This window comes from Theropithecus gelada, chromosome 16, assembly GCF_003255815.1.
Source record: "Theropithecus gelada isolate Dixy chromosome 16, Tgel_1.0, whole genome shotgun sequence".
Classification (NCBI taxonomy): domain Eukaryota; kingdom Metazoa; phylum Chordata; class Mammalia; order Primates; family Cercopithecidae; genus Theropithecus; species Theropithecus gelada.
In genome coordinates, this window is record NC_037684.1 from 40744516 (window position 1) to 40771099 (window position 26584).

At 40.3% G+C, this 26584-nt stretch overlaps 1 protein-coding gene across 3 annotated transcripts in view; it reads right to left on the minus strand.

Moving 5' to 3' along the window:
- HELZ (helicase with zinc finger) overlaps positions 1-26584 on the minus strand; it is a 179721-nt gene that overhangs the window by 130071 nt on the left and 23066 nt on the right. For all 3 annotated transcript variants that reach the window (XM_025362530.1, XM_025362532.1, XM_025362531.1), the window contains exons 4-7: positions 22139-22366; positions 19452-19488; positions 5605-5729; positions 3454-3510 (exon numbers count right to left, since the gene is read on the minus strand). In XM_025362530.1, the coding sequence (XP_025218315.1) occupies positions 3454-3510; positions 5605-5729; positions 19452-19488; positions 22139-22348 (429 nt within the window). In that variant the 5' untranslated portion in view covers positions 22349-22366. The remainder of the gene's footprint in view (positions 1-3453; positions 3511-5604; positions 5730-19451; positions 19489-22138; positions 22367-26584) is intronic.

Sequence of the window (26584 nt, forward strand, 5' to 3'; positions counted from 1 at the left end):
ACAAATCAGGAGTAACTACTCATACTATAAGCATTCTATGCTGCAAAAAAAAAAAAAAAAAACAGCCATTAAAAGATCTCTTTAAATTCTCCAAGCAAGGTCTATGTGCCACTGTCACAAACTAGCCCTTCAAATGATTCTGTTTACATAACATATATAAATAGATAAGCTAAAAATTCACTGCAAGTAGGAAAATTTTAAAGTATCTCCTTTTTAAAACCTATCAAAATAAATTTATCAAATGTGCAAGAAAAATAACAGGAATAAAAATGTTTAATAAACATTATTAAAATGTTTTGGTCATAAAATAAAGCCTAAAACACTTATAAATGTTGGCAAGAACACCACACTGCATTTCAGCAGGCAGCGCCTGCAAGGATCAGTGGCGACCCACGCAGGCCTGTGCTGCCACTGAGCTCTAGGTCTCGTGGGGATCTGGGGAGCAGCACATGCTCAGCAGAGAACTGGCAAAGTAAGGCACTCAGCCCAGCTAAGTATTTAGCAGTACTGGCTTTTAGGTTCCAAAGCATTGTGATTGTTTTTTTAAACACTCTATTTATGCGCTCATACTCCAAAACAAAAAGACAACAGTTTATCATCATTAGTCTTTACTGACACCTTCAGGAAAAACGGCCAAAGATTACACCGCTAGAACTATAAATTCAGAATTAAATCTATTAATCAGATATTTTAAATGTTACTAAAGAATATTTACTAAACAATACTTGTTTTTGTTTTTATAAATCAGCCTTGAGTTCCAGGTCTTTAGTCTCATCCACTAGCATTTCCAAGTTAAATGCCAACTTAGCCCAATCTTTAAATAACAAATTGTTGCTATTTTTAAATGTGTCATGTGCAATAATCAATAAGGTTAGCATTGTTTGTTAGCTTTTCCTAAACGGTTATCTTTTAATAACATCAATTCACTAACCAAAAAGACTACTACTCTAGTCAGATAGAAAAAAAATTACAAAAACTTAAGTCACTTCTTCCAAAAGTATAGTCACAAAGTAAGAGTCAAGTGATATTTGTGGCCTTACATGCAACAGGATTATAAACATTAAAAATAAAATAAATTGCATGTGTTTATCAGATGTAAAGCTGGTAATTCAATTAAGGCAATAAAAGAAGAACAAAGCCAAAAATCTTAATGAAATGAAAGGTCATTTTATGCTCTCATTTTAAAAGTCTACAACATTTACAACTGCCTTCTGTTACTTCTTAGAAATTAAAATGGCTACATATACACTATTAGGTTGGTGCAAAGTAATTGTGGTTTTGCCATTATTTATTTATTTATTTTTTTATTTTATTTTTTGAGACACAGTCTCACTCTGTCGCCCAGGCTGGAGTACAATGGTACAATCTCGGTTCACTGCAACCTCTGCCTCCTGGGTTCAAGCCATTCTCCTGCCTCAGCCTCCCAAGTAGATGGGATTACAGGCACCTGCCACCATGCCTGGCTAATTTTTGTATTTTTAGTAGAGACAGGGTTTCAACATGTTGGTCAGGCTGGTCTCAAACTCCCGACCTCAGGTGATCCGCCCACCTTGGTCTCCCAAAGTGCTGGGATTCTAGGCGTGAGCCACCGCACCGGGCCTGTTTTGCCATTCCTTTCAAAGGCAAAAACTGCAATTACTTTTGCACCAACCTAATACCTATATATACATATGGCTTTGAAGTTAGTGAGAGCTTACTAATTCTCGGTTAATTCACAATCAGGCAACATAAGACAAAGAAAATGAAATTTAGAAGAAAAAGCCTAATAGTAGCAAAACAGTTATTTTTTCCAGCTTGTATAATCCACGGTAACCATCTTCTTTGCTGTTTTTTGGTATGAACTGGGATACGTTACTACATTTGGAATCGAAAGGAACCTACAGGAGGTCAAAGTTGACACCAGGGTCTCTGCACATCCCCTCTGGCTGTCTGAAGTGCCCTCTATCTCACTCTCCATGAGATAAGCACCTTCTGGACTCTCAGCTCTTGATTTAACTGTCTCAGTCCCTGGCCACCAAATCCAGTGATTTTTCCAGCAGAAGAGTTCATTCTTTTCCCTCATACCACCTACCTCTCTGTGAATTACACCTATGGTTGTTTAATTCATTTATTTGTCTATCTCCTTCCTAAACTTTAACCTCCAAGAGGACAAGAACCATGTTCAGTGTTGTATCCCCAGCAACAAGCACAGTACCTAGCACACAGGAAGTGCTCGATTCTTGAATAAATAAGCCAATTAATCACTGTACGTGGGCTTTTATTTATGACCAAAGCTGACAAAATGGCTTTTTAAATAAGACATCTAAAAATAAAAATACTTTTGTTTTTTGTTTTTTTTGAGACAGAGTCTTGCTCTGTGCCCCAGGCTAGAGTGCAGTGGCGCGATCTCGGCTCACTGCAAGCTCTGCCCCCCGGGTTCACGCCATTCTCCTGCCTCAGCCTCCCAAGCAGCTGGGACTACAGGCGCCCGCCACCACGCCCGGCTAGTTTTTTGTATTTTTTAGTAGAGACGGGGTTTCACGGTGTTAGCCAGGATGGTCTCGATCTCCTGACCTTGTGATCTGCCCGCCTTGGCCTCCCAAAGTGCTGAGATTACAGGCTTGAGCCACCGCGCCCGGCCATAAAAATACTTTCATATGCCTATATGAAGAAGAGAAATTTACAAAGCTCAGGGCCTTTTACATGCCACTGTTGTCCCCGACCTTCCATGTGTCCTCCAAGTCCTTCACTGAAGTACTTTTTTGTTCACTATTTATCCTCACACACATTATTTCCATCTCCTAAACACATTCCTTAAAGACAGTCCTTAAGTCACAGACTTCCATCAGGTGCTTTAAAAAAGACAAAAAGAAGGCCTGGTGTGATAGCTCATGCCTGTAATCCCAGCACTTTGGGAGGCAGAGGCAGACGGATCACTTGAGCCCAGGAGACCAGCTGGGGCAACATGGCAAAACTCCATCTCTAGCAAAAATTAAAAATAAAAATATTAGCCAGGCGGTGGAGTGCGCCCATAGTTCCAGCTACTCAGGAGGCTTAGGTGGGAGGATCACCTGAGCCGAGGGAGGTCGAGGTTGCAGTGAGCCATGATCACGCCACTGCACTCCAACCTGGGTAACAGAGCGAGACCCAGTCTCAAATAAATAAATAAAAAATAAATAAGGCTTGAGGAGTATCTCATTTTTAATGATAGCATTTCATTTTCTAGTAGCCAGAAGTAGTTAAAAACTAAACTTTCCCAATCATCTTCCCATTTGTTGTCCAGGAGAAGCAGCGTTCCCAGGATGGGACTGTGGGTTACGGGGGTTACGAGGGTAGGCTGGCAGTCCTACTGCCCCACCTTTACAGACTTGCCTTCCGGCTGATGTCACAAAGGTTTTCCAAAATTTAATACATAATGCTTACTAGACAGATTGAGTCAAACTCTTCCAAACAGATCCACTGAAATGGTCTTACCTCTGTTTCTGAAAGAAGTGTTTTTAGTCTTGTCAAATCCTTTGTTACCATCCCATTCTGAAAGAGTGAATAAAAAAGAGAAAAACCAATTAGTATATTAGTTCTTTACTATGGCAACTTAGCTCAATTCCTCTGTTGTTTCTGAAGTTTATTTGTAAAAAACAACGTTATCCTCATCCCTCATCACTACTACTATTAACAATGATAATAAAGCAACACATCTACAAGGAAAGTTTAAAAGGTTAACAGGAAAAACTATACAGAGTGCCTTTTCTGGTAAGTAAAACCACTGTATTCACCTTACATTAATTAAAATTAATTCAAGAAAATATTAACAACAGGTACCACCACAGAGCAAGATAGCATAAATGAAAAGGGAAATAATCTATAGCTGTTTTTAACCTTTTCCTTAAGATTAATAAGCTTTTATGTACAAAATGGTGAATTCAGCCCTGATTCAGAAAGATTCATAAGCTGATCACACCACTTTAAAAATGACTCTTTAATAAAAGGAAAATACTGCTCTGAAATCTAAATTTCATTTGAGATTTAAAATTACTCTTTACTAGTTTTAAATTTAAAAACAACAGGTAAAACTGTAATATACTTAACTTATACAGAAAAGTCCTTTAATGACAATCTTAATAACAAAGAAGAGAGATATTCCTTTATCATCTACTTAGAACTAAATAGCTATATAATTTTTCTATGCTAATAAATTTTAGCTTTTAAGTTCATTTGTGAATCTGGTGAAATCAAAAGACACTGATAAACATAATTAAACAAGTCACTGCACAATAATTCCTTAGAAAATAACTATCCCGAGATGGGCCAATACATTACACTCAAAAACATACCAAGTACTTTCCTAACTTCTTTTTAACCAAATATAGTTATTTAATATTTGAACTAAAAGCACAAATCTGCCTCATAATTTTATCACCTATATCAATTCAGAATAGGTAAGATACAGGGAATTCACACAGCAGAGCAAAGTATACATATACTTTCTTGCTCTCACTGTTTTTCATTACGATTCTTGAAAATTATCAACAAATTTCATAAGTTACGAACTGGTTTTAAAAAAAAGGTTATAGCTCTTCCACTTTCTACAGATTATCAATTCCAAAGTTTCAAAAAGTAGTCTTTCAACTATCTTAACAAAAAAAAAGCCACAAAATTAAACACAGTGCTGAGCAAGTGGCATATGCCTACTGCCCTAGCTATTGAGGAGGTTGAAACAGCATCACTTGAGCCCAAGAGTTCAAAGCTGTAGTGCACTATGATCACCCCCTGTGAATAGCCACTGCACTCCAGCCTCAGCAATATAGCAAGACCCCGTCACCTAAAAAAATCAAATGCTACATTTACAAAATTGATTATAAAGTCTGAATAGAGTGAGTTAGTTCCATCAGAGCGGTTATGGATATTACTTACACACATATGAAAAGAAACAGAAGCCCTTATTACTTAGTCTGGATAGATTTAAACATTTATGAAATAAATTGTTGAATGTAAGAACCCTATCAGATCATATGTCCACATCAGCATTTTAAAACTCAGGCTCTGTTAAATCCTATCTTCAAAGAAAATCACTTAGTTAACCTAAATTATTTAAAAGTATCTATAATTCTTATACATATAATCACAAACTACAAGAATCAATAATTAAACATCAGTTTGGTCTTGAAAAAAGAGCAGGGGCTCACGCCTGTAATCCCAGCACTTTGGGAGGCCAAGGAGGGAGGATCACTTGAGCCCAGGAGTTCAAGACCAGCCTGGGCAACACAATGAGACCTCGTCTCCACAAAAAGTCAAAAATTAGCAGGGATGGTGGTGTGCATCTGTAGTCCCAGCTACTCAGGAGGCTGAGGCAGGAGGATCACTTAGGCCTAGGAGGTTGAAGCTGCAGTGTGCAGTGATCACACCACTTCATTCAGCCTAGACAACAGACTGAGACCTTGTCACAAAAAAAAAAAAAAAAAGAAAGAAAGAAAAGAAAAACAGGTATTACATCTCAGGATACTCATGAATTTTGCTTTCTAATAAGAACTAAGAGAAAAAAAGATACACTTTTTTTCCCACAATATACCTAAGGAATCAAACAAAAATTTGTTTTCAGGCATACAAAATTAGAGCTTATCAACATACCAGGGACTCTCCTGTCAGTGACTTGGCAAGAATGGTGGATATAGGTTGGAGCTTCCCTTTCAGCTGCATGCAGCAAAGCACTGCCCGAAAGGCATCCTCTCCCTTGGCCAGTCCTTCTCCCAGCACTGCCATGAAAGAACAGCCATCATTAACCACACGGACATTTAATGCACAATTTTCTTGATTATAGTATTAACACACTATCACAAGCATGGTTTTTTATATGTTAAAAGAATAACTTCAAATACTAGAGGGAAGCAGTGGTGTTTCTATTCTGTCCAAAACAGGCATATAAGAACAAGAAAAAACATGCGGCAATAAATATACCGAACTTACAACCAGTTGAGATCAAAATCACAGGAAGAATCTATCCTAAAGCTCTCGAGGGAAAAATACTGTTCAACCTATGAACTGGGTAAACGAGGGTTTTTAAACTGCAGACTTAGCTGAATAAAGTTCTCATGTTTTTTACAGTGACATAAGACTGGGTACCATTAAAATGAATAAGAATAGAAACTGCAAATCTCAACTAGATATTCCTAAGCAATTAAGAATTAGTCTTGCCGGGCGCGGTGGCTCAAGCCTGTAATCCCAGCACTTTGGGAGGCCGAGACGGGCGGATCACGAGGTCAGGAGATCAAGACCATCCTGGCTAACACGGTGAAACCCCGTCTCTACTAAAAAAATACAAAAAAAAAACTAGCCGGGCGAGGTGGCGGGCGCTTGTAGTCCCAGCTACTCGGGAGGCTGAGGCAGGAGAATGGCGTAAACCCAGGAGGCGGAGCTTGCAGTGAGCTGAGATCTGGCCACTGCACTCCAGCCTGGGCGACAGAGCGAGACTCCGCCTCAAAAAAAAAAAAAAAAAAAAGAATTAGTCTTTATCAAATCCAACAAGATTTACTAAGAATCCAATGGCCCAGTGGCCATAGAAAATGCTACCCAAATTGTTTGCAAGGGTTTGCAGATTTAATCTAACACAATCATGAGGATCATGTTTCTAACGAAACAGAATATACTCATTTTTATGCCATGTCATTTGAGATGATTTCTCACAGCAACTGCTAATGGTTCAACTAGCAGAGCAATCTGTATCCTTCTCTGCATTGCTAAGTCCAAGGTTCTATTATTAGTTTGTACATACTTTAGCTTCCTTTGCAAGAAAATAATTTGCTGAAAGAAAATATTTTAGAAATTATTTTTTAAATTATTTCCAAGGAAATGTTTCTTTTAAGTATAGTATAACATACCATACATATAAAGTCCACTGGATCTGTTCATATTTTTGTTGTTATATCTTCTTATATTGTTTGATTTTTTATTACACAAACAAAAAAGTTCATCATAATCTCACTACTCAACAGTTTTCACTTATTCATTTTCTCCTCCAATTCTGATCAATATTCACATAATATTTACAATGATTGTAACGGATGCCAACATGACAGCTTGTATTCTATTTTTTTGCCCTCAGCACATTCAGTATTTTCCATGTGATCAGTGCTTATCATATTATTGGCTATATAATGTTCTATCAAGTAGATACATCAACTTATTTAACCTTTTCCTTGCAAGATAATTCCAATTATTAACTATTAAAAATAACACCATAATAAAAATCTTTACATATACCCTTTATTGAATCAGATTACTAAATTGAAAGTTGCAGTCTCTCTGTATTTGAAAGGGTTTTATTAAATTATTTTTAGTTTGGACAAATCAATTGTTTCAATCCATCCATATTACGGATCACTCATCTACTCAACAGTCACTAGATAATTCCAATTAAGTGAAAAACTCCAATAAGGTATCATTAAGAGTCTCTTGAGTGTCTTACAAAGTTCCAAGGTAAGTATTCATTTCCCTCAGATCTTACTATTCCTAAAACTCTTCAAATCTGACCTTGGGCAAGTTACTTTATCTCTCTGACCCTCAGTGTGGCCATCTGTAAAATAGAAACATGTATAAATTTGCCATTAAAGATTAAATGAAATAATACAACTAAAATGCTCTCGCCAGGCATGGTGGTTCACGCCTGTAATCCCAGCATTTTGGGAGGCCGAGGCGGGCAGATCACTTGAGGTCAGGAGTTCAAGACCAGCCTGGCCAACACGGTGAAACCCCGTTTCTACTAAAAATACAAAAATTAGCCGGCATGGTGGCAGGCACCTATAATCCCAGCTACTCGGGAGGCTGAGGCAGAAGAACTGCTTGAACCCAGGAGGCAGAGGTTGCAGTGAGCCGAGATCGCACCACTGCACTCCAGCCTAGGGCACAAGAGCGAAACTCCGTCTCAAAAAAAAAAAAAAAAAAAAAAAAAAATTGCTCTGAAGAAAAATGACACTCCTACTAAGGTATGGATTAGTTACATCGCTAAGCCTATTTCCTCCCCTATCAGATGGAGGTGACAGTAGCTACTTCATAAGGTTGTGATAAAGATTAATTATGCTAATTAGAAAAGTATCTAGCAGTCTCCTGCATAAGTAAGAGTTCCCTACATATTACCTTCCCCTTCTAAAAATTTTACAGCAGTACTGAGCACTGCTGAGGAAATATCTTAGTTCATTTTTAGTAACAGATATTAAGAAACTAGTTGTTAAGAGCTGAAAAATGGGCCGGGCGCGGTGGCTCAAGCCTGTAATCCCAGCACTTTGGGAGGCCGAGGCGGGTGGATCATGAGGTCAGGAGATCGAGACCATCCTGGCTAACACGATGAAACCCCGTCTCTACTAAAAAATACAAAAAACTAGCCGGGCGAGGTGGCGGGCGCCTGTAGTCCCAGCTACTCCGGAGGCTGAGGCAGGAGAATGGCGTAAACCCGGGAGACGGAGCTTGCAGTGAGCTGAGATCCGGCCACTGCACTCCAGCCTGGGTGACAGAGCGAGACTCCGTCTCAAAAAAAAAAAAAAAAAAAAGAGCTGAAAAATGTTTGCAGGAATGAAAAAGTCTAAGAATATTTCAACCTCATATGATGATGTCACACTTAAAGAGTATTAAATCACATAACATTTTACAAACATGTTTCATAGATATTTGGTTTTGTATGAGGTATTTGCTGAATTTCCTTTTGCAAAGTTTCTTCTACTACATTGCTGTATGAATATCTTAACATTTGTCAAATTTATGTTTCCCTTTTTTCCATCTCTTTTTCAGACATGAAGTAGTACTGACATACTTTCTTCCTGTTTCCCTTAAATGCAATTCAATTTATGTATGGGAAGATCCCATGTAAAAAAACTATGGCATAGAAATAGTCAATAACTATAAATAAAAACCTCTCCTGCTACTGTATTGTATAACAAAATTAAATTGCAATGCTGCCAATCTAGTTCCTTATTACCTTGAAAAAGCTTGGGGAAAAAAAAGTATGGCCTACTGTATTATTTTTTTTTTTTTTAAATTTATTTATTATTATTATACTTTAAGTTGTAGGGTACATGTGCATAACGTGCAGGTTTGTTACATATGTATACTTGTGCCATGTTGGTCTGCTGCACCCATCAACTCGTCATTTGCATCAGGTATAAATCCCAATGCAATCCTTCCCCCCTCCCCCCTCCCCATGATAGGCCCCGGTGTGTGATGTTCCCCTTCCTGAGTCCAAGTGATCTCATTGTTCAGTTCCCACCTATGAGTGAGAACATGCGGTGTTTGGTTTTCTGTTCTTGTGATAGTTTGCTAAGAATGATGGTTTCCAGCTGCATCCATGTCCCTACAAAGGACGCAAACTCATCCTTTTTTATGGCTGCATAGTATTCCATGGTGTATATGTGCCACATTTTCCTACTGTATTATTAAACTTGTCTTAGCTATAAAAATTGAACTTGCCAAAAGAGATGACATTTATAATCTTGAACAATTGTAAAAAAGTTACAGCTCCTTGTAGATAAATTCTCTTCCCATCAACTATGTGTGAGATTGTACTGTGTGCACACAACTGTTCTCAAACTGAATTGTTCCTTTCTGTTTACTAGGAGTTACAAAGGAGGACTTCTGTCAGCTCGTTGTGTATCTTTTTTGTGGTATTTTCTAACACGTGAAACATGTCTTAGAATATTTTGGACTAGATACTGAGTAGTCTTAAAGGAGTAATATTCACTGAACTGTTTTAGCAAAATACATCTTTGCTGGGGTTCAATAGCCTCTGGCTATCACAAGGTAAAGATTAACAATTAAAATGCAATTCCCCTTGCTTGTAAAAAATTACCTACTTATTATAAGGAAAGTAATCTTAAAACAAGCTTATAGTAAATGTTGAGTATTATTCTCTACTGTTTTCAGTAATATGACCATATTAGGACTTTTTTGTTTTGTTTTGTTTTTGAGACAGTTTCACTCTTGTTGCCAAGGCTGGAGTGCAATGGCACAATCTCGGCTCACCACAACCTCTGCCACCCAGGTTCAAGTGATTCTCCTGCCTCAGCCTCCCGAGTAGCTGGGCTTACAGGCACCTGCCACCACACCTGGCTAATTTTGTATTTTTAGTAGAGATGGGGTTTCTCCATGTCGGTTAGGCTGGTCTTGAACTCCCAACCTCAGGTGATCCACCCACCTCAGCCTCCCAAAGTGCTGGGATTACAGGCGTAAGTCACCACACCTGTTCTTTTTTTTCGAGATGGAGTTTCGCCTTTGTTGCCCAGGCTGGAGTGCAGTGGCATGATCTCAGTTCGCTGCAACCTCCACCTCCCAGGTTCAAGCGACTATCCTACCTCAGCTTCCCAAGTAGCTGGGATTACAGGCATGCACCACCACGCCCAGTTAATTTTGTATTTTTAGTAGCAGTGTTTCTCCATGTTGGTCAGATTGGTCTCGACCTCCTGACCTCACGTGATCCGCCTGCCTCTGCCTCCCAAAGTGCTGGGATTACAGACATAAGCCACTACGCCCAGTCTTTTTTTTTTTTTTTTTTTTTTTTTGAGATTAAGTCTCACTTTGTTGCCCAGGCTGGAGAGCAGTGTCATGATTAGGCTCACTGCAACCTCCGCCTCCTGGGTTCAAGCAATTCTCCTGCCTCAGCCTCACCAATAGCTGGGATTACAGATGCGTGCTACCACACCTGGCTGATTTTTGCATTTTTAATAGAGACAGGTTTTCACCATGTTGGCTAGGCTGGTCTCGAACTCCTGACCTCAGGTGATCCACTCGCCTCAGTCTCCCAAAGCACTGGTACCACAGGCGTGAGTCACTATACCTGGACTAGGTTATTTATTTTATCAAATCCTTAGTTACTTCTGAGGTGTTTTATTAAAGAGCTTAGCCTAATGAAGGTATTTTTTCCAAAAGCTTTCCTAAAAATTTTTTTCATTACCATACAAACTAAATCCTTTATTCAGTAATGAAATAAAATAACTCATTGCTTAGATATAATCATGCTCTCAGAACTAACACTTCAGAAACTGAATTTAAAATGAAAATAAAGGCCGAGCCTATAATCCCAGCACTTTGGGAGGCTGAGGCAGGCGGATCACCTGAGGCCAGGAGTTAGAGACTAGCCGGGCCAACATGGCAAAATCCCGTCTCTACTAAAAACACAAAAATTAGCCAGGCGTGGTGGCGCATGCCCATAATCCTAGCTTCTTGGGAGGCTGACTGCTTGCACCCAGGAGGCTGAAGGTACAGTGAGCTGAGATCAAGCCATTGCACTACAGTCTGGGCGACGGAGCAAGACCCTGTCTCAAAACAAAAACAAAAACAAAAACAGCATGGATGGATCTCAAGAGGACCATGGTGAGTGGAAAAAAGCCATCTGAAAAGGTCATATGCTGTATGATTCCATTCCAAATTAGCTGGTAATTTGAAGTACAAATACTGCAAGTACAAAACACTGCTATTTTTTTTCCTAAAGGTGTTATTTAAAATAATCAAATTGCTTTTCCATGTTATCAACCTCATTTTGGAACAAAGAACCACAAATGATGAGAAAACTCTTTACTACATTCTCAAAGTGGCAAAATTAGAGAGCTGAAGAACAGATTAGTGGTTGCCAAGGGTTAGGAAAGGTAGTAAGGAAGGGTGGTTGAGTGTGACTGTAAAGGAGTAGTACATTTCCTGAGAAAGAACAACAGAAAAACAAGTTTTTTAAAAAAAAAAACTGTAAAAGGTAGGAGGCAGCACAAGGGAGATCTTCACGATGATGGAGCAGTTCTGGATCTTAATTGTGTTGGTGGTTAAATCAGTCTACACATGATCAAAATTACACAGAATACACACACTCCTTGTACTAATGTTAATTTCCTTGTTTTGATATGGTGCTAGTTACGTAAGACATAACAACTGTGGGAAAGTAGGTGAAGGGTACATGGGACCTCTGCACTATCTTTGCCACTTCCTGTGAACCTATAATTATTTCAGAATAAAGAGTTTGAAATAAATAAAGCTTATATATACATAAATTTTTTTAAAAAATAGTTTGTAACTGGATCCAACAAACAATGAATTAAGAAATGTTGTTAAGGCTGGGTGCAGTGGCTCACATATGTAATCCCAACACTTTGGGAGGCCGAGGTAGGAGGATTGTTTGAGCCCAGTAGTTCGAGACACGCCTGGGCAACATGGCAAGACATCATTTCTAAAAAAAAAAAAAAAAAAAAAACCACACACACACAAAAATTAGCTGGTTGTGGTGGCATGTGCCTATAGTCCCAGCTACTTGGGAGGCTGGGGCGGGAGGATCACCTGAGCCCCAGAAGGTCATCAAAGCTGAGGTGAGCTGTGATCACACCATTGCACTCCAGCCTGAGTGACAGAATGAAACTCTGTCTCAAAAAAAAAAGAAAGAGAAAAGAGGAAAAAGAAAAAAGAAAGAAAAGAAGAAAAGAAAAGAAAGAAGAGAGGAGAGGAGAGGAGAGACGACGCGAGGCAGGAAGGCAAGGCAAGGGCAAGCGCAAAGGCAAGGCAAGGGAAGAAAAGGGAAGGGAGGGAGGAAGGAAGGAAGGGAAGGCAGGAAGGAAAGAAGGCAGGTTGGTTGTTGAACTGCATCTCTATTTTAAAAGCCTGGGGAATTAAAAAACAAAAACAAAAAACAAAAACATGGTATGGCACAGGAGCTTAAACACTGAAATTCTTGTCTCCAGCACACTAATATTATAATTATTTAAGCAATCCCGAGGCTCAATTTTTTTCATTTCTAGAATAATACAGTTCTTTTTGTGCCTGTTTTCCAAGTTTTTAGGCTAAAGGAGATAAAAACATCTGCAAAATGCTGAAGTAGGCCGGGCGCAGTGGTTCCCGCCTATAATCCCAACACTTTGGGAGGCCGAGATGGGTGGATCACCTGAGGTCAGGAGTTCGAGACCAGCCTGGCCAGCATGGTGAAACCCCATCACTACTAAAAATACAAAAATTAGCCGGGCATGGTGGTGGGCATCTGTAATCCCAGCTACTCAGGAAGCTGAGGCAGGAGAATGGCTTGAACCCAGGAGGCAGAGGTTGCAGTGAGCCAAGATCGCGCCACTGCACTCCAGCCTGGGCAACAGAGCGAGACTCTGTCTCAAAAACAAAACAAAGCTGAAGTATACACAAGTACTAGCTGAGGATAAAGCAAAGCAGCACGCCCTTTCAGATTAGAAAGACTTCAGTTCAAAACCACACTTCCACTCTGGACTGGCTCTGTGGTCTTAAGCAAGTAACTTAATCTCACAAAGTCTGTCTGCTCATCTGTAAAACTGGAATGGTAATACAATTTGACTAAACAACATATTTCAGAGGGCCCAATCCTGTGATAATTCTAAATAAATATTGTTACCCCATTCATTAAATATTTTTTGCAATAAGATTTTTAATTACCATAGAAACTAATCAAAACTCTTCTGAGGACCAGGTGCAGTAGCTCACACCTGTAATCCCGACACTTTGGGAGGATGAGGCAAGAGGATCGCTTGAAGCCAGGATTACTCAAGACCAGCCTGGGCAACAAAGCAGAACCCCATCTCTACAAAAAATACAAAACAAAAATTAATCAAGTGTGCTGGCACATACTTTGTTGTCCCAGCTACTGGGGAGGCTGAAGCAGGAGGATCACTTGAGCCCAGGATTTCAAGGCTGCAGTGAGCTATAATCGCGCCACTGTACTCCAGCCTGGGTGACACCGTGACATGCCATCTCCAAATAAACAAATTCTTCTGAGAAGAAAGATAGTTACAGATATCACTTCCTCCCCCAGAGAGAGTACAGAAGTTTCAACCAATCGCCTATCAATTTGCCTTTCTAACAGTCAGCCTCTTTAACAGCAGTTGCTGATTACTGAATCATTTACTTCACAGGCCAAGTCTCACAACAATAAACGTCAATAGACGACCCAAGCCCCTTTGTTTGCAATGATGACTTCTTACATTAACAAAACCCTCAGCTAGGGTTTACAAATCTTACAGCCTCATAAAAAATTTTCATTGATGTTTATAATGATTAAGTTTAACCTACATATTACAAGTGGTATAATACTCTTAGTTGATAAGATTACTTTCTTTTGATTTTACTTTCTCCATTTACCTCATTCTTTTTTTAGTGTAAAAAAATGGCCGGGCACAGTGGCTCACACCTGTAATCCTAGCACCTTGGGAGGCCAAGGCGGGCAGATCACGAGGTCAAGAGATGGTGACCATCCTGGCCAAAATGGTGAAACCCTGTCTCTACTAAAAATACAAAAATTAGCTGGACGTGGTGGCACATGCCTGTAGTCCCAGCTATTTGGGAGGTTGAGGCAGGAGAATCACTTGAACTCGGGAGGCAGAGGTTGCAGTGAGCCATGATCACGCCACTGCATTCCAGCCTGGCGACAGAACGAGACTCCGTCTCAAAAAAAAAAAAAAGAAAAAGAAAAGTAAGTTTCCTATATAATGACTATTCCAAAGGCAAAAATAGAATCATTATTTCATCAAAGTTTTTTGTGTTATGCCAAATACGACTGATGTTCAGACAACGAAAAGTGACTTAACTACCTCACTTACCCAGTGCTCACTGGCTTGGCAATCTTCACTATCCAGAATACAACAATGAACTTGGAACTGAAACCCAGAACTTAAAAAGGTGCCCTTGAGTCCTAACTCAGAGTATGTTTACTCTTATTGAAGCAGAATTCCAGCTTTAAAATTTTATAACCTTTAATCAGTTCCTAGTTTAAACAAATCAGCCATTAAAAAAAAAAAAACTTTGGGGACAGAAAAACAGGTAAATTTGATTAAGGACTGGACTTTAGATAGGTTAGGGAATTATTAGGGAATTATATCGATTCTATTATGCTAATAATAATATTGTGGTTATGCGGTCTTGATCTTATTTTTTAGAGAGGCATACTGAAGTATTTAGGGGTAAATGTCATGATGTCTTTATTCTCAAATATTTCAGAAAAATGAAGTAAATATGGCAAAACATTAGTTGTTCAATCATAGTTTTGAGAATATGAATGTTTATTATATCATTTCCTCTACTTTCCTGTATGTCTTACATTTTTCATATTAAAAAAGAAATAATGGGCCGGGCACAGTGGCTCACACCTATAATCCCAGCACTTTGGGAGGCCAAAGCAGACGGACCCCTTGAAGTCAGGAGTTCGAGACCACCCTGGCCAACATGGTGAAACCCCTTCTCTACTAAAAATACAAAAATTAGCCAGGCGTGGTAGCGGACGCCTGTAATCCCAGTTACTCAGGAGGCTGAGGCGGGAGAACTGCTTGAGCCCGGAAGGCAGAGGTTGCAGTGAGCCAAGATTACACCACTGCACTCCAGCCTGAACGACAGAACGAAACTCTGTCTCAAAAAAAGAAGAAAGGGGGAAGGAAAGGGGAAAGGGAAGGAAAATAAAAGATTGCTTTTTAATTCCATGATGAAGACTGCTGGTCTGATTTCCTAACCCACAGTAGGTCAGAAGCTGCAAGTGGACAGGGAGAGTAGCTGCAATGAGGCATGTTGAGAGTTGGAAGAATGCAAATCGACAGCCTGACAGTAAGAGAACAGACATCAAGACTATGCTGTAAGGCCGAGGCGGGCAGATCACCTGAGGACAGGAGTTCAAGACCAGACTGGCCAATAGGGTGAAACCCCATCTCTATAAAAATACAAAAATTAGCTGGGCATGATGGCAGGTGGCTGTAATTCCAGTTACTGGGGAGGCTGAGGCAGGAGAATCGCTTGAACCCTGGAGGCAGAGGTTGCAGTGAGCTGAGATCGCACCACTGCACTCCAACCTGGGCGACAGCGACAGCGAGAGATGCCTTCTCAAAAGAAAAAAAAAGGCTACACTGTATATAAAATGCAAACATAAGAAGTCAACGGTCTGGGGTGCTTAAACTATGAGCTATCCATGACCATCCCTGGAAGCATCTTAGCATTACAAAACTATAATTAACAGAGACTGAGGTTCACATGTTGCTTTTTATTACTGTCTAACCATAGTATTTCATCTTACACAAAAATAATGTTACTAAAAGTTGAAAAGAAAAAATTACATGTAACAGCAGAACTCTACAACTATTAATATGCATGTATAATCTTGGCCAATATTTCCAAATGTCTATTTCAAACAAACAACTCTGGATATACTGCTTTTGGATTTATTTAAAAAATGACCATTTTCCAAGCTCTTACTTATCACATAAAGGGGAACAAGGAATGTGTAGAATGTAATTAATGAACTCCTTCCTTATTGCAAGCTAACCTATTTTTCACTTTTATACACAGCACTGCAATGACTACCACTCTGTATACAATATTTTCTCTCTTTTGGATTACTGATTTAGGATAGTATTCCAGAAATGAGATTAGTGGGCCAAGGGTATGACTATATTACCAAGTTGCATTCCATTCCATACTCCACCAATACCACAGAAGCATAATCATTTCATGACAACTTTATCTTAGGCAATGGATAAACTTGTATTTTAGTGATTCAAAAGTTGTGAAATAGCACCTAATTTTAAAATGCTAAGTAAAACAATTAACAGAATAATGCAACATATGTCCATATGCTCCTTCAGCATTTACTTTTGTATGACTTTCCCTAAGTCACTGAACTTTCTAAGACTTTGGTTTGTACATCTTCAAAATAACAAGACTATCAATTTCACTAGTACTCAGGGGAATGAAAACTGAAGAGGAACTATTTCTCACACATGAGATTGGCAAAATTTCAACACTGACAGGTTTCAGTGATAGATTACAGACTGGGCAGTCTCGTCTATTGCTGTGGGTGTGTGCATCTGAAACTAATCTGACAGTGTCTATTAAAATTATAGGCAATCGCAGCACTTTGGGAGGCCGAGGCAGGCAGGTGATGAGGTCAAGAGATTGACACCATTCTGGCCAACATAGTGAAATCCTGTCTCTACTAAAAATACAAAAATTAGCTGGGCATGGTGGCACATGCCTGTAGTCCTAGCTACTCGGGAGGCTGAGGCAAGAGAATCGCTTGAACCTGGGAGGCATAGGGTGCAGTGAGCTGAGATCACACCACTGCACTTCCAGCCTGGCGACGGAGCGAGACTCCATCTCAAAAATAATAATAATAATAATAATAATAAAATAAAATAAAAACAAAAAGTGTACATACTCCTTAACCCAGAAATCCAACTTTTAAGACTATCCTATAAAGGGCAACAAAAAGAAAGAACTTGTTTATTACAGGATGGTTTATAATGACAAACCAGAAAAGCAGAACCACCTAAATGCCCATCAATATGGGAATAGTTGAATAAAGAGCAGTACAACCACTCCATGGAATATTAAACAGGAATTGGAGCCAGTGTATTAATTTAGAACAATATTCATGGTATACTGATACGTAAGAAAGCAAGCTGCTGGTGATGATCACAATATAACTCTTTTTTAATTTTTAAAGGAAAAACTTTCTATGTATCATAAGCACTTATGTTTGTCACTATAAAGGCATAGCAGACCTTTCTCATACAGCAAACTACTAACAATAATTTCTTCAGATGGGGGAAGGATAAATTATTCCTCTATATCATTTGACTTATTACTGTTTGCTCATTGTAATTTTAAAATTCCCATAGATAGCAGGGATTTTTTTAAAGGAAAATTCTACTAGATATCTCTTAATTTCTAGTTAACTTTCAAAGCATATACTTCTAGGAAATGAGGTGAACAAAGGTCAAAGAATCTTTAATGAATGGTTAAATTATGTTCAAAGGCCACAACAGTATGTAATATAGTTTTGTAAGGTTTACAGCAAACATAGTTAATACTTCTTTTTTTTTTTTTTTTTTTTTCAGACAGAGTCTCACTCTGTCACCCAGGCTGGAGTGCAGTAGCACAATCTTGGCTCACTGCAGCCTCTGCCTCTCAGGTTCAAATGATTTGCCTGCCTCAGCCTCCCGAGTAGCTGGGATTACAGGTACGTGCCACCATGCTTGGTTAATTTTTGTATTTTTAGTAGAGACGGGGTTTCACCATGTTGGTTAGGCTGGTTTCGAACTCCTGACCTCAAGTGATCCACCTGCCTCAGCCTCCCAAAGTGCTGGGATTACAGGCATGAGCCACCGCGCCTGGCCTAATACTTTTTAAAGTGTTAACACAAAGGAGTAAGCAGGGGGGAAAAAAAATTAACTCATGTTAAATATCTCAGCACCGTTACTCCCAAATTCTGGATGAATGAAATACTGCGTTAGTCAAATCGCTGAGCTCTGCAAACAATTCCACCAAATGTGTGTGAGACTGTACAGTGAACTCTTCTCCCACTCACTCCTAGATTCATTTTAGTAAACAGCAACCACCACAAAGAAAAGGATTCCTATGAGTACTCAAAGAGCAAGAATCTTATTAATCTCAATTTCCTGCCTGAAACAGGAAACCAAGTTCGGTGGCTCATGCCTGTAATCCCAGCACTTTGGGAGGACAAGGTGGGCGGATCCCTTGAGCCCAGGAGTAAGAGACCAGCCTGGGCAACACGGTAAAACCATCTCTACAAAAAATAAAAACATCAGCTGGGTGTGGTGGCACACATCTGTAGTCCCAGCTACTTGGGAGGCTAAGGCAGGAGGACTGCTTGAGCCTGGAAGGTAGAGGCTGCAGTGAGCTGTGATCACCCCACCCCACTCCAGCACGGGAAACAGAGCAAGACTCTGTCTCAAAGAGGGGGGGGAAAAAAACAGGAAAAATTACTAAAGAGCATTCTAGCTAGTCTCCTCTCTAAGGAAGATCTTCTGATCAAGAAGGAAAGACATTTTAGGAGGGACAGACCCATCCTTTCCATGTATCTAGGTAAGCTTAACATTTTATTCAACGTGAGTTACATTTCTCAAACTTTGGCCCTTATGACTAGAACTATTCAAACTTTTTTTTTTTTTTTTTTGAGACGGAGTCTCGGAGTATCACTCTGTCGCCCAGGCTGGAGTGCAGCGGTGCGATAACAGCTCACTGCAACCTCCGCCTCCTGGGTTCAAGCGATTCTCCTGCCTCAGCCTCCCAAGTAGCTGGGACTACAGGCATGCACCGCCACGCCCAGCTAATTTTTGCAGTTTTAGTAGAAATGGGGTTTCACCATATTGGCCAGGCTGGTCTCAAACTCCAGACCTTGTAATCTGCTCACCTCGGCCTCCCAAAGTGCTGGGATCACATGTATGAGCCACCACACCCGGCCTCACACAAACTTTAAAAGGACACATCATCAATGTTCCCAGGGGAGTGACAAGAACGTAAACATTCATGAATAACAGCAATGTTCACAGGTATGCCCAGTTTAGTGGGAATGTCATCATCCAAATCAGTCACTAGCCCCCACAGTAAGGTGGGCTTTTTAAACATTATCATCACTTTTTAAATTAGCACCCCCCCAAAAAAAATCAAACCTTAAACATGTTCAGTTCAATAATTCAAAAGAGTCTCACTTTTAAACATACCATGTCTACAATCTTCATCAGCTTGCACATAATTTTTCTGCAAAACAAAAATACAAGATAAAATTAAGTATTTCAAGAGCTGCTTTTAACAGAAATGTTATCAAAGGGAAACTTGGCTTTGTTTCAAAGTTTAATCATTAATGTTGTAAACTTACTATTCACAGAGCAAAGCTAACACATGTGCCCTCTGAGGATTATAGCGCACTCTACAAATAAACGTCATAGTGTACTTCCTAGTCCATGGACCCCTACTCCTACTTCTCACCTTCTCTAACTCACCAGCACCTCCTTCCCCGCCAACAGCTTTACTGAGAAAACTGAAGCCACAAGAAGAGAATTTTTCATAGACTGTCACCATGTCTCCCCACTTCCCAGCATACACTCTGTCTTCCTTCTACCTGTTAACAGACATACTATCGTGCTCCTTTCTAAAGTCAACCTACGCCTGTGCAGATCAACTCAGCTGCCTACACAGGTACAGCAACTCCAGCAAGCCTCCTCGACTTGTCCTAAATCACTAATTTTTTGCTTTTGATTGGCTCATTTCTATACAGAAATACAGTTATTTCTCCCATCTAAAAAAAAAAAGTCCCTTGACTTTATCTCTCCCACTAGCTACCATTCCTTTTTCTTTTTCCTTTTCCTTTCTCTTTCTTTTTTTCTCTTTGGTGTCTCTTCATGGCAAAACTCTTCAAGAGTTGTCTATGTTGCTGTATTTCAATTCCTTCCTCCAATTCTCTCCTAAGCTCTCTTTTTAAGCAGACTTTCACCCACTACTGCAAGGAAGCCACTTACATGAGATCACCAGTGACCTCTGCTGCATCCACATGGACCTACACAATTCACATGTGCCCACTCAGACTCATTCTCACGGCTTTCTTGGCAGCTGCTGACACCACTCAACATTTCCTCACTTGGACACACTTCCTTCCTTCACGTGGCTACCAGGACTCCTTACTCTCACACTTTCCCCCTTCCTCAAGGTTGCTCTTTAGGGTGCTTTGCAGGTTGTTGCTCTGCTCCCCAACCTATTGACACTGTAGCAGCCCAAGACTCGGCCCTCAGTCCTCGCTTCTTCCCTATAATGCTCATTTTCCCTTGGTGATTCTACACAGGCTCAAGACGTCATACAGCCCTTCTGTCCCACACTCTTCAATGAATCTCTCTCCCAAATTCCATACGTGCGTATCTGACTGCTTACTCAGCATCTTCAGCTGGGTATCTGAATGACATCTCAAACTCAGTATGTCCAAAACTCAACTCCCACCTTCCCCAACAAAACTTCCTCCCTAGCTGTAGCCGTCTAACCTCAGTTGAAGGAAACACCATTCTTCCAATTGCTCAGACAAAAAGAATTGAAGTAAGTAACTGCGACTGCTCCCCCTCATTCCCTGCGTTCAATACATCAGGAAACCTGATTGCTTCTATTTTCAATGTATAAACCAAGACCTAGTTACTTCTCACTATCTCCACTGCTACCATTCTGATCTGAGCCACTCTGGCCTGGATTATTCTAATAGTCTCCAACCTAGTATCTTTGCATCAACGCTTATCCCTTTACAGTTTATTCTCAGCACAAAAGTCAAACAATTCCTGTTAAATTAGATCACGCCACTCCTCTGCCCAAAGCCCTGTAATTAGCTCCCCAACTCACAGAGAATAAAAACCAAAGTCTTTACCATGAGCCAGCGGGCCCCACAGGCTTTAGTCCTCCCACCTCTCCACCACGTGCACTCTATTCTGGCCAAACTAACTCCTAGCTGCTACTCAAGCACAGCAGGCATGCTTCTGCTGCTGGGTCTGTTTCCATTGCCTGTAATGCCCTTCCACCAGCTTTACACATGGCTCAACCCCTTGCCTCTGGTTATCACCTTCTCAATGAGGCCTGTCTTGGCCACTCTATTTAAAATTGTAACCCCATCTCTAATCCCAATATTCCCAATCTCCCCTGCCCTGTTCTCCTTTTTTCATGCAGTTATTACCTTTTAACAATTTATGGTGGTTTTTTTTGGTTTGTTTTATTTTATTTTTTTTGAGACGGAGTCTCGAAGTCTCACCCTGTCACCCAGGTTGGAGGAGTGCAGTGGTGCAATCTCAGCTCACTGCAACCTCTGCCTCCTGGGTTCAAGCGATTCCCCTGGCCCAGCCTCCTGAGTAGCTGGGATTACAGGCACGCGCTACCATGCCTGGCTAATTTTTGTATTTTTAGTAGAGACAGGGTTTCACCATGTTGGTTAGGCTGGTCTCGAACTCCTGACCTTGTGATCCACCTGCCTCGGCCTCCCAAAGTGCTGGGATTACAAGTATGAGCCACCATGCCCGGGCAGTGTTTATTTTTTATAATGTTTACTGTTTATTTTCTGTTCTCCTACTAGAAAAAGTATCATAAAGAAGAGACTTTTCTTTCTCTTTCATCAATATATATAACAAGAACCTAGAACAGTGTCTAATACACAGTACATACTCAATAAATACTTGTTGAGTGAGTGCATAGTCCAAAATGCCCTAAAGTAGTATAATTTTCAAGGTTCAAAAACATAGTTACCTTGCCTCAAAGATACTCAGCAATCACCAGCCACTTCACTCACATCTCGTCGGCCCAGAATTAGCTATTTGTATCGTCCCCACTCAATGAAAAAGGCCATTTTACATAGTTCAGCATTGGCTTATTGACAGTGTTTACTCACCAGTTGCAAAAATGAGGCAATTCTGTAGAGAAGACTCTCGATTTTGATACGTTCTATTTCCAAAGGACAAGGCCCTGTGAAGTCTGCCATGGAGTACTGGCCTAGAGAAAGAAGGGCCTCTGTGCAGTGCTTGAGGGCCATTTCATAGTCCTGCCTCTTAAGTGATTCACATGCTTGTTCACATGACTTTTCCGCTCTTCTGTCTTCCATGACTCAGGGACAAAAATCCTACAGACAGGGAGAAAGAACAAGAGAAGGTTTTTAAAACTTATTAATTATAAATTCTAGCCCCATTCCTATCTCAGCTGGCTTAATTATCTATCTGAACACTCTCAGCTAGCCTTTTGATCAAGGTCATGGCTAAGCAGCAGCTATTGATGCTACAAAATCTATACTTCTCTTTGATATTTTATGAAGTCTTTACTAAGATTCAAGCAAAATGTCAATCATAAGCCAAGATCATACCAACAATATAACAAATTTATAAATGAGACAAATTTAGAAATGAAATATGACTGTGAATATTGCAAAGTATTCAACAAACCATAAAGGATTCCCTTTCTTAACCAAAGGGACAGAAACATTTCATATCCAAACCTCCAAATTTCAGTTTTCTAATTTCATTCTCACAGTTCTGTGACCATGATTGCAGAAAACCAAAATCTATACCATGCAGGATTATTTCCCACCAATTAAAAAACTGGTTGGAACTGTTTGAACTGTCCATTAATTCAATTCAACAAACATTTCTCAAGGGCTAGGCCCTGTGCTAGCAGCAATGAATACAAAGACAGGGCATGTCATCACTGCTTTCAAGAAACTCAGATTCTAGCAAGAGAGGCAAAGCACAAATGAACAATTACAAAAAAGACTTATTCCATCTGCCTAAAGGCATGAGCTGATTGCAAAAGGTGAACAGGAGTTCACCATACAGATGATAGAGAGAGCAAATGCGAGCTTTTCAGAGAGAAGAGTTCAAGTGAATCACCAAGGGGAGAAAGTACACAGCCTAAACTCAAGGTACAGAAGAGTAAGAAAAACTATGAATGACCTCAAATGCCACAACAAGAAACGAGGGTTTTATTCCATAGGCAATGGAACACGATGAAATTTTTTAAGTAAGGAAGGAATCTATCAAATATAAGTCCGACCAGCTCTATAAAGAACTGGTTAGAAGTAGAAGAAACCACAGGCTTGCCACAGGGGAAGAAATGGCAAGCACTGCCATTAGTAAGAGATCACTAAAATAGTCCAAGTAAGAAATAGCAGGAGTTTACACATTGTTTCTCCCTAGCTATATCACTCATAGCAGGAGCAGTAAACTTGGACACAGAAGACCGACATCCTTTGACCTGACATTCACAATACTGTTCCAAACAGTCCCTCTTGCTGACCATCTCTCTCAGACTTACAGATTGCTTTCCATGCCTGCATCCACCTTCTCTCTCTCCTGCTCTTCCCTACCTTCCACCTTAACCAGCTGGCTTCATGGTACTTCTCTGTCCCTTCCACCTGCCTCCAGCCTACATATACATTCTCTGCCAGCCTTCCTAGCTTTGATAATGACACACAGGCCCTGCCCTTCTCCTCACTGTGCTACAGCCATCTGCTGCCAATAAACTGCAGTGCAAGATGAGGGGAGAAAAGTCATTGATGGGCAGCCCATAGAGAGTGGCAAGAGGCAAGATGACAGACATCTGAAGAGGTCTAAGCCCCTTCAGCTTTTGAGATTCTTGGTCTACCAAAACAGTAGAAATAGCTAGGCAATGAGATAAGGAAGAGTTCAAACAGGACTTCAACAATATCTGTCAGCATTTGTTCAATGTTGGGGATTTACACATATGGTACAATATAATATTCCCTACTTTTCTCAGTTTGGAATTTTTAATTAATTTTAACACTTTTTTTTGGGACAGGGTCTCACTCTGTTACTAGGCTCGAGCGGAGTGGCACAATCACTGCTCACTGCAGCCTTGACCTGCCAGACTCAAGCAATCCTCCTAACTCAGTATCACAAGTAGCTGGGACTACAGGCATGCACCACCACGTCCGGCTAAATTGTTTTTATTTTATTTTTGTAGTGACGGGGTCTCCCTATGTTGCCCAGCCTGGTCTCAAACTCCTGGGCTCAAGCTGTCTTCCCGCTTCAGCCTACCAAAGTGCTAGGATTACAGGTGTGAGCCACTGCACCAAGCCTAAATTAACACTTTAATATAAAAAGAGAAATCTAATTGTGTTATTAAGATAACCTCCCCCCCCCCCGACCCCTCCAAAAAGAGTATTTATCCTTGGTCTTCTACAGGGTTTCCATTTAAACTTCCTCAGGGGGTGGGGGAAGGGGCTGTAATTCCCAGTTTAGTTTAAGGGTAAGGGGATTTAAATATTTAAGTCACAGTTGGTATGTATGCTTCTTATACAAACATATATTGATGTGGGTGAAATCAATTATTCAACAAAAGTCAAAAACAATTTCTGTATCACTACAGCAATGTTGCCCATTAGACAAAGAGTGGCATTACAAAATAATTACTAACTTATGATATAGTCCAGATATAAAATATCAACACTATTAACATTTTGGGCTTAATAATTTTTTGTTGTGGGCCGTTCTGTGCCCTGTAGGTTATTTAGCAATCATTATCCCTAGTCCCTACCAGCTGATGCCAGTAGCACATCCCCTGACTTGTGACAACCAAATATGTCTTCAGTAAACGTCTGGAGAGGGTAAAATCAGCTCTAGTTGAGAACTACTAATATAGACAAGCACACACTGCTTGCCAGATAACAGCAACACAAGATTCATAAGTCCATGGATACCAGAGGCCCTAGAATTAGCAAATCTTCCCTACAGAACTCCCAGCTCAGATCCAGACAAATAATACAAAAAGAAGTAGTAAGAAAACAAAGCTAATAATGTACCAGCTAAAATCTTTCTTAGGAATGAGTACAGCACAGTGATCCAGAGCACAGACTAGGAGCCAGAGGACCTGTGTTCAGAATTCACCAGCTGTACCACTCTCCAGCTGCATGGCCTGAGGCAAGGGGGTTTACATGGATTATTTCAACTTGCTCACCTCTAAACTGGGAACACAACTAATACCTACCTCCCGGGGTTACTGTAAGGATTAAGTGAAATAATACCTATAAAGTACTTAAAAGAATGCCTGGGACATAAGTGCTCAATAAGTGTTAGCTATTATTATGTCCCTAAAATTCCTTATTTTCACTTTATATGAAGCTTTTTTGGGGGGGGCGGGGGGACAGAGTCTCGCTCTGCAGCCCATGCTGGAGTGTAGTGGTGCAATCATAGCTCCTGTAGCTTCACACTTCGGAATGATCCTCCTGCCTCAGCCTCCCGAGAAGCTGGGACTACAGGTGCATGCCACCACAACTGGCTGATTTCTTTTTTTATTTTTTTGTAGAGACAGGGTCTCACTGTGTTGCCTAGGCTAGTCTTAAACTCTTGGCCTCAACAGATCATCCCGCCTTGGCCTCCCAAGTGCTGGGATTACAGGCGTGAGCCACCACACCCAGCCTATATAAAGCTGAAATCACTTTACTGATCTCAACATACAATAGAGTACAGACAATAAAGTATTATTCTATGTAATTACTTTACCTACTTGACAGAGGAATTATTTTCACCTATTTTCTCCATCTCAATACACGGTAATGATTACGCAAAGAATAGCCATTGGAGAAATAAGTATATCTGCAAGTCACTGATAAGGATTAGCTAAACCCTAAATCTGGCTATGAGGGATGATCACAAAGACTACTATCAACATTGATCCCCAAGCATATTAGTCAGAGAGATCTTGATAACATTAATATATAAGTAGAGATTAAGGGCAGAACTATGAATTTCAGGAGCTTTGAGAGAAAATGACTGAATTTATGACCCAGGTGCCTTCCTCAGAAGTGAGTATCTACCCCGATTACCTTTGTGAATCAGGTCCTGATACCTAGTTTCCAAGGTCTACCTGAATCACTGTAGGGTCACCTAGCCTTAGTGTGGAACTCAATCCAACGCATGTTCCCTTCAGCTGTTTTTTCGAGTTTTTCAGAAAACAGCATGACCTTACTGTACCCACTCCTTCTGAAGAAGCTAAAGTGGTTTATCAAGCATAAAAGCAAAACTGTCTGTCAAAGTCAAAATAAGAAAACATCTCAGGCCATGCTAAAATGGACTATGGATAATACACAATGAGAGATCTAGAAGTACTTCTAAACAAGGCCAGCTCCCAGATATACTTCAAGAGTATAGCTGACACCCTGTCTAGGACACATAGATACATCTGTATCTATTGTACGTGATCCTGCTACCTGAACCTAACAGCCAGATTCAAGGGCAGATACTGACTAAGTTGGGTCTCTAAGGATTTTTCCCATGGGGACAGAGTGGCCCAGGGAACGGAAGTCACTGGAGCTGAGTCACATTAAGCA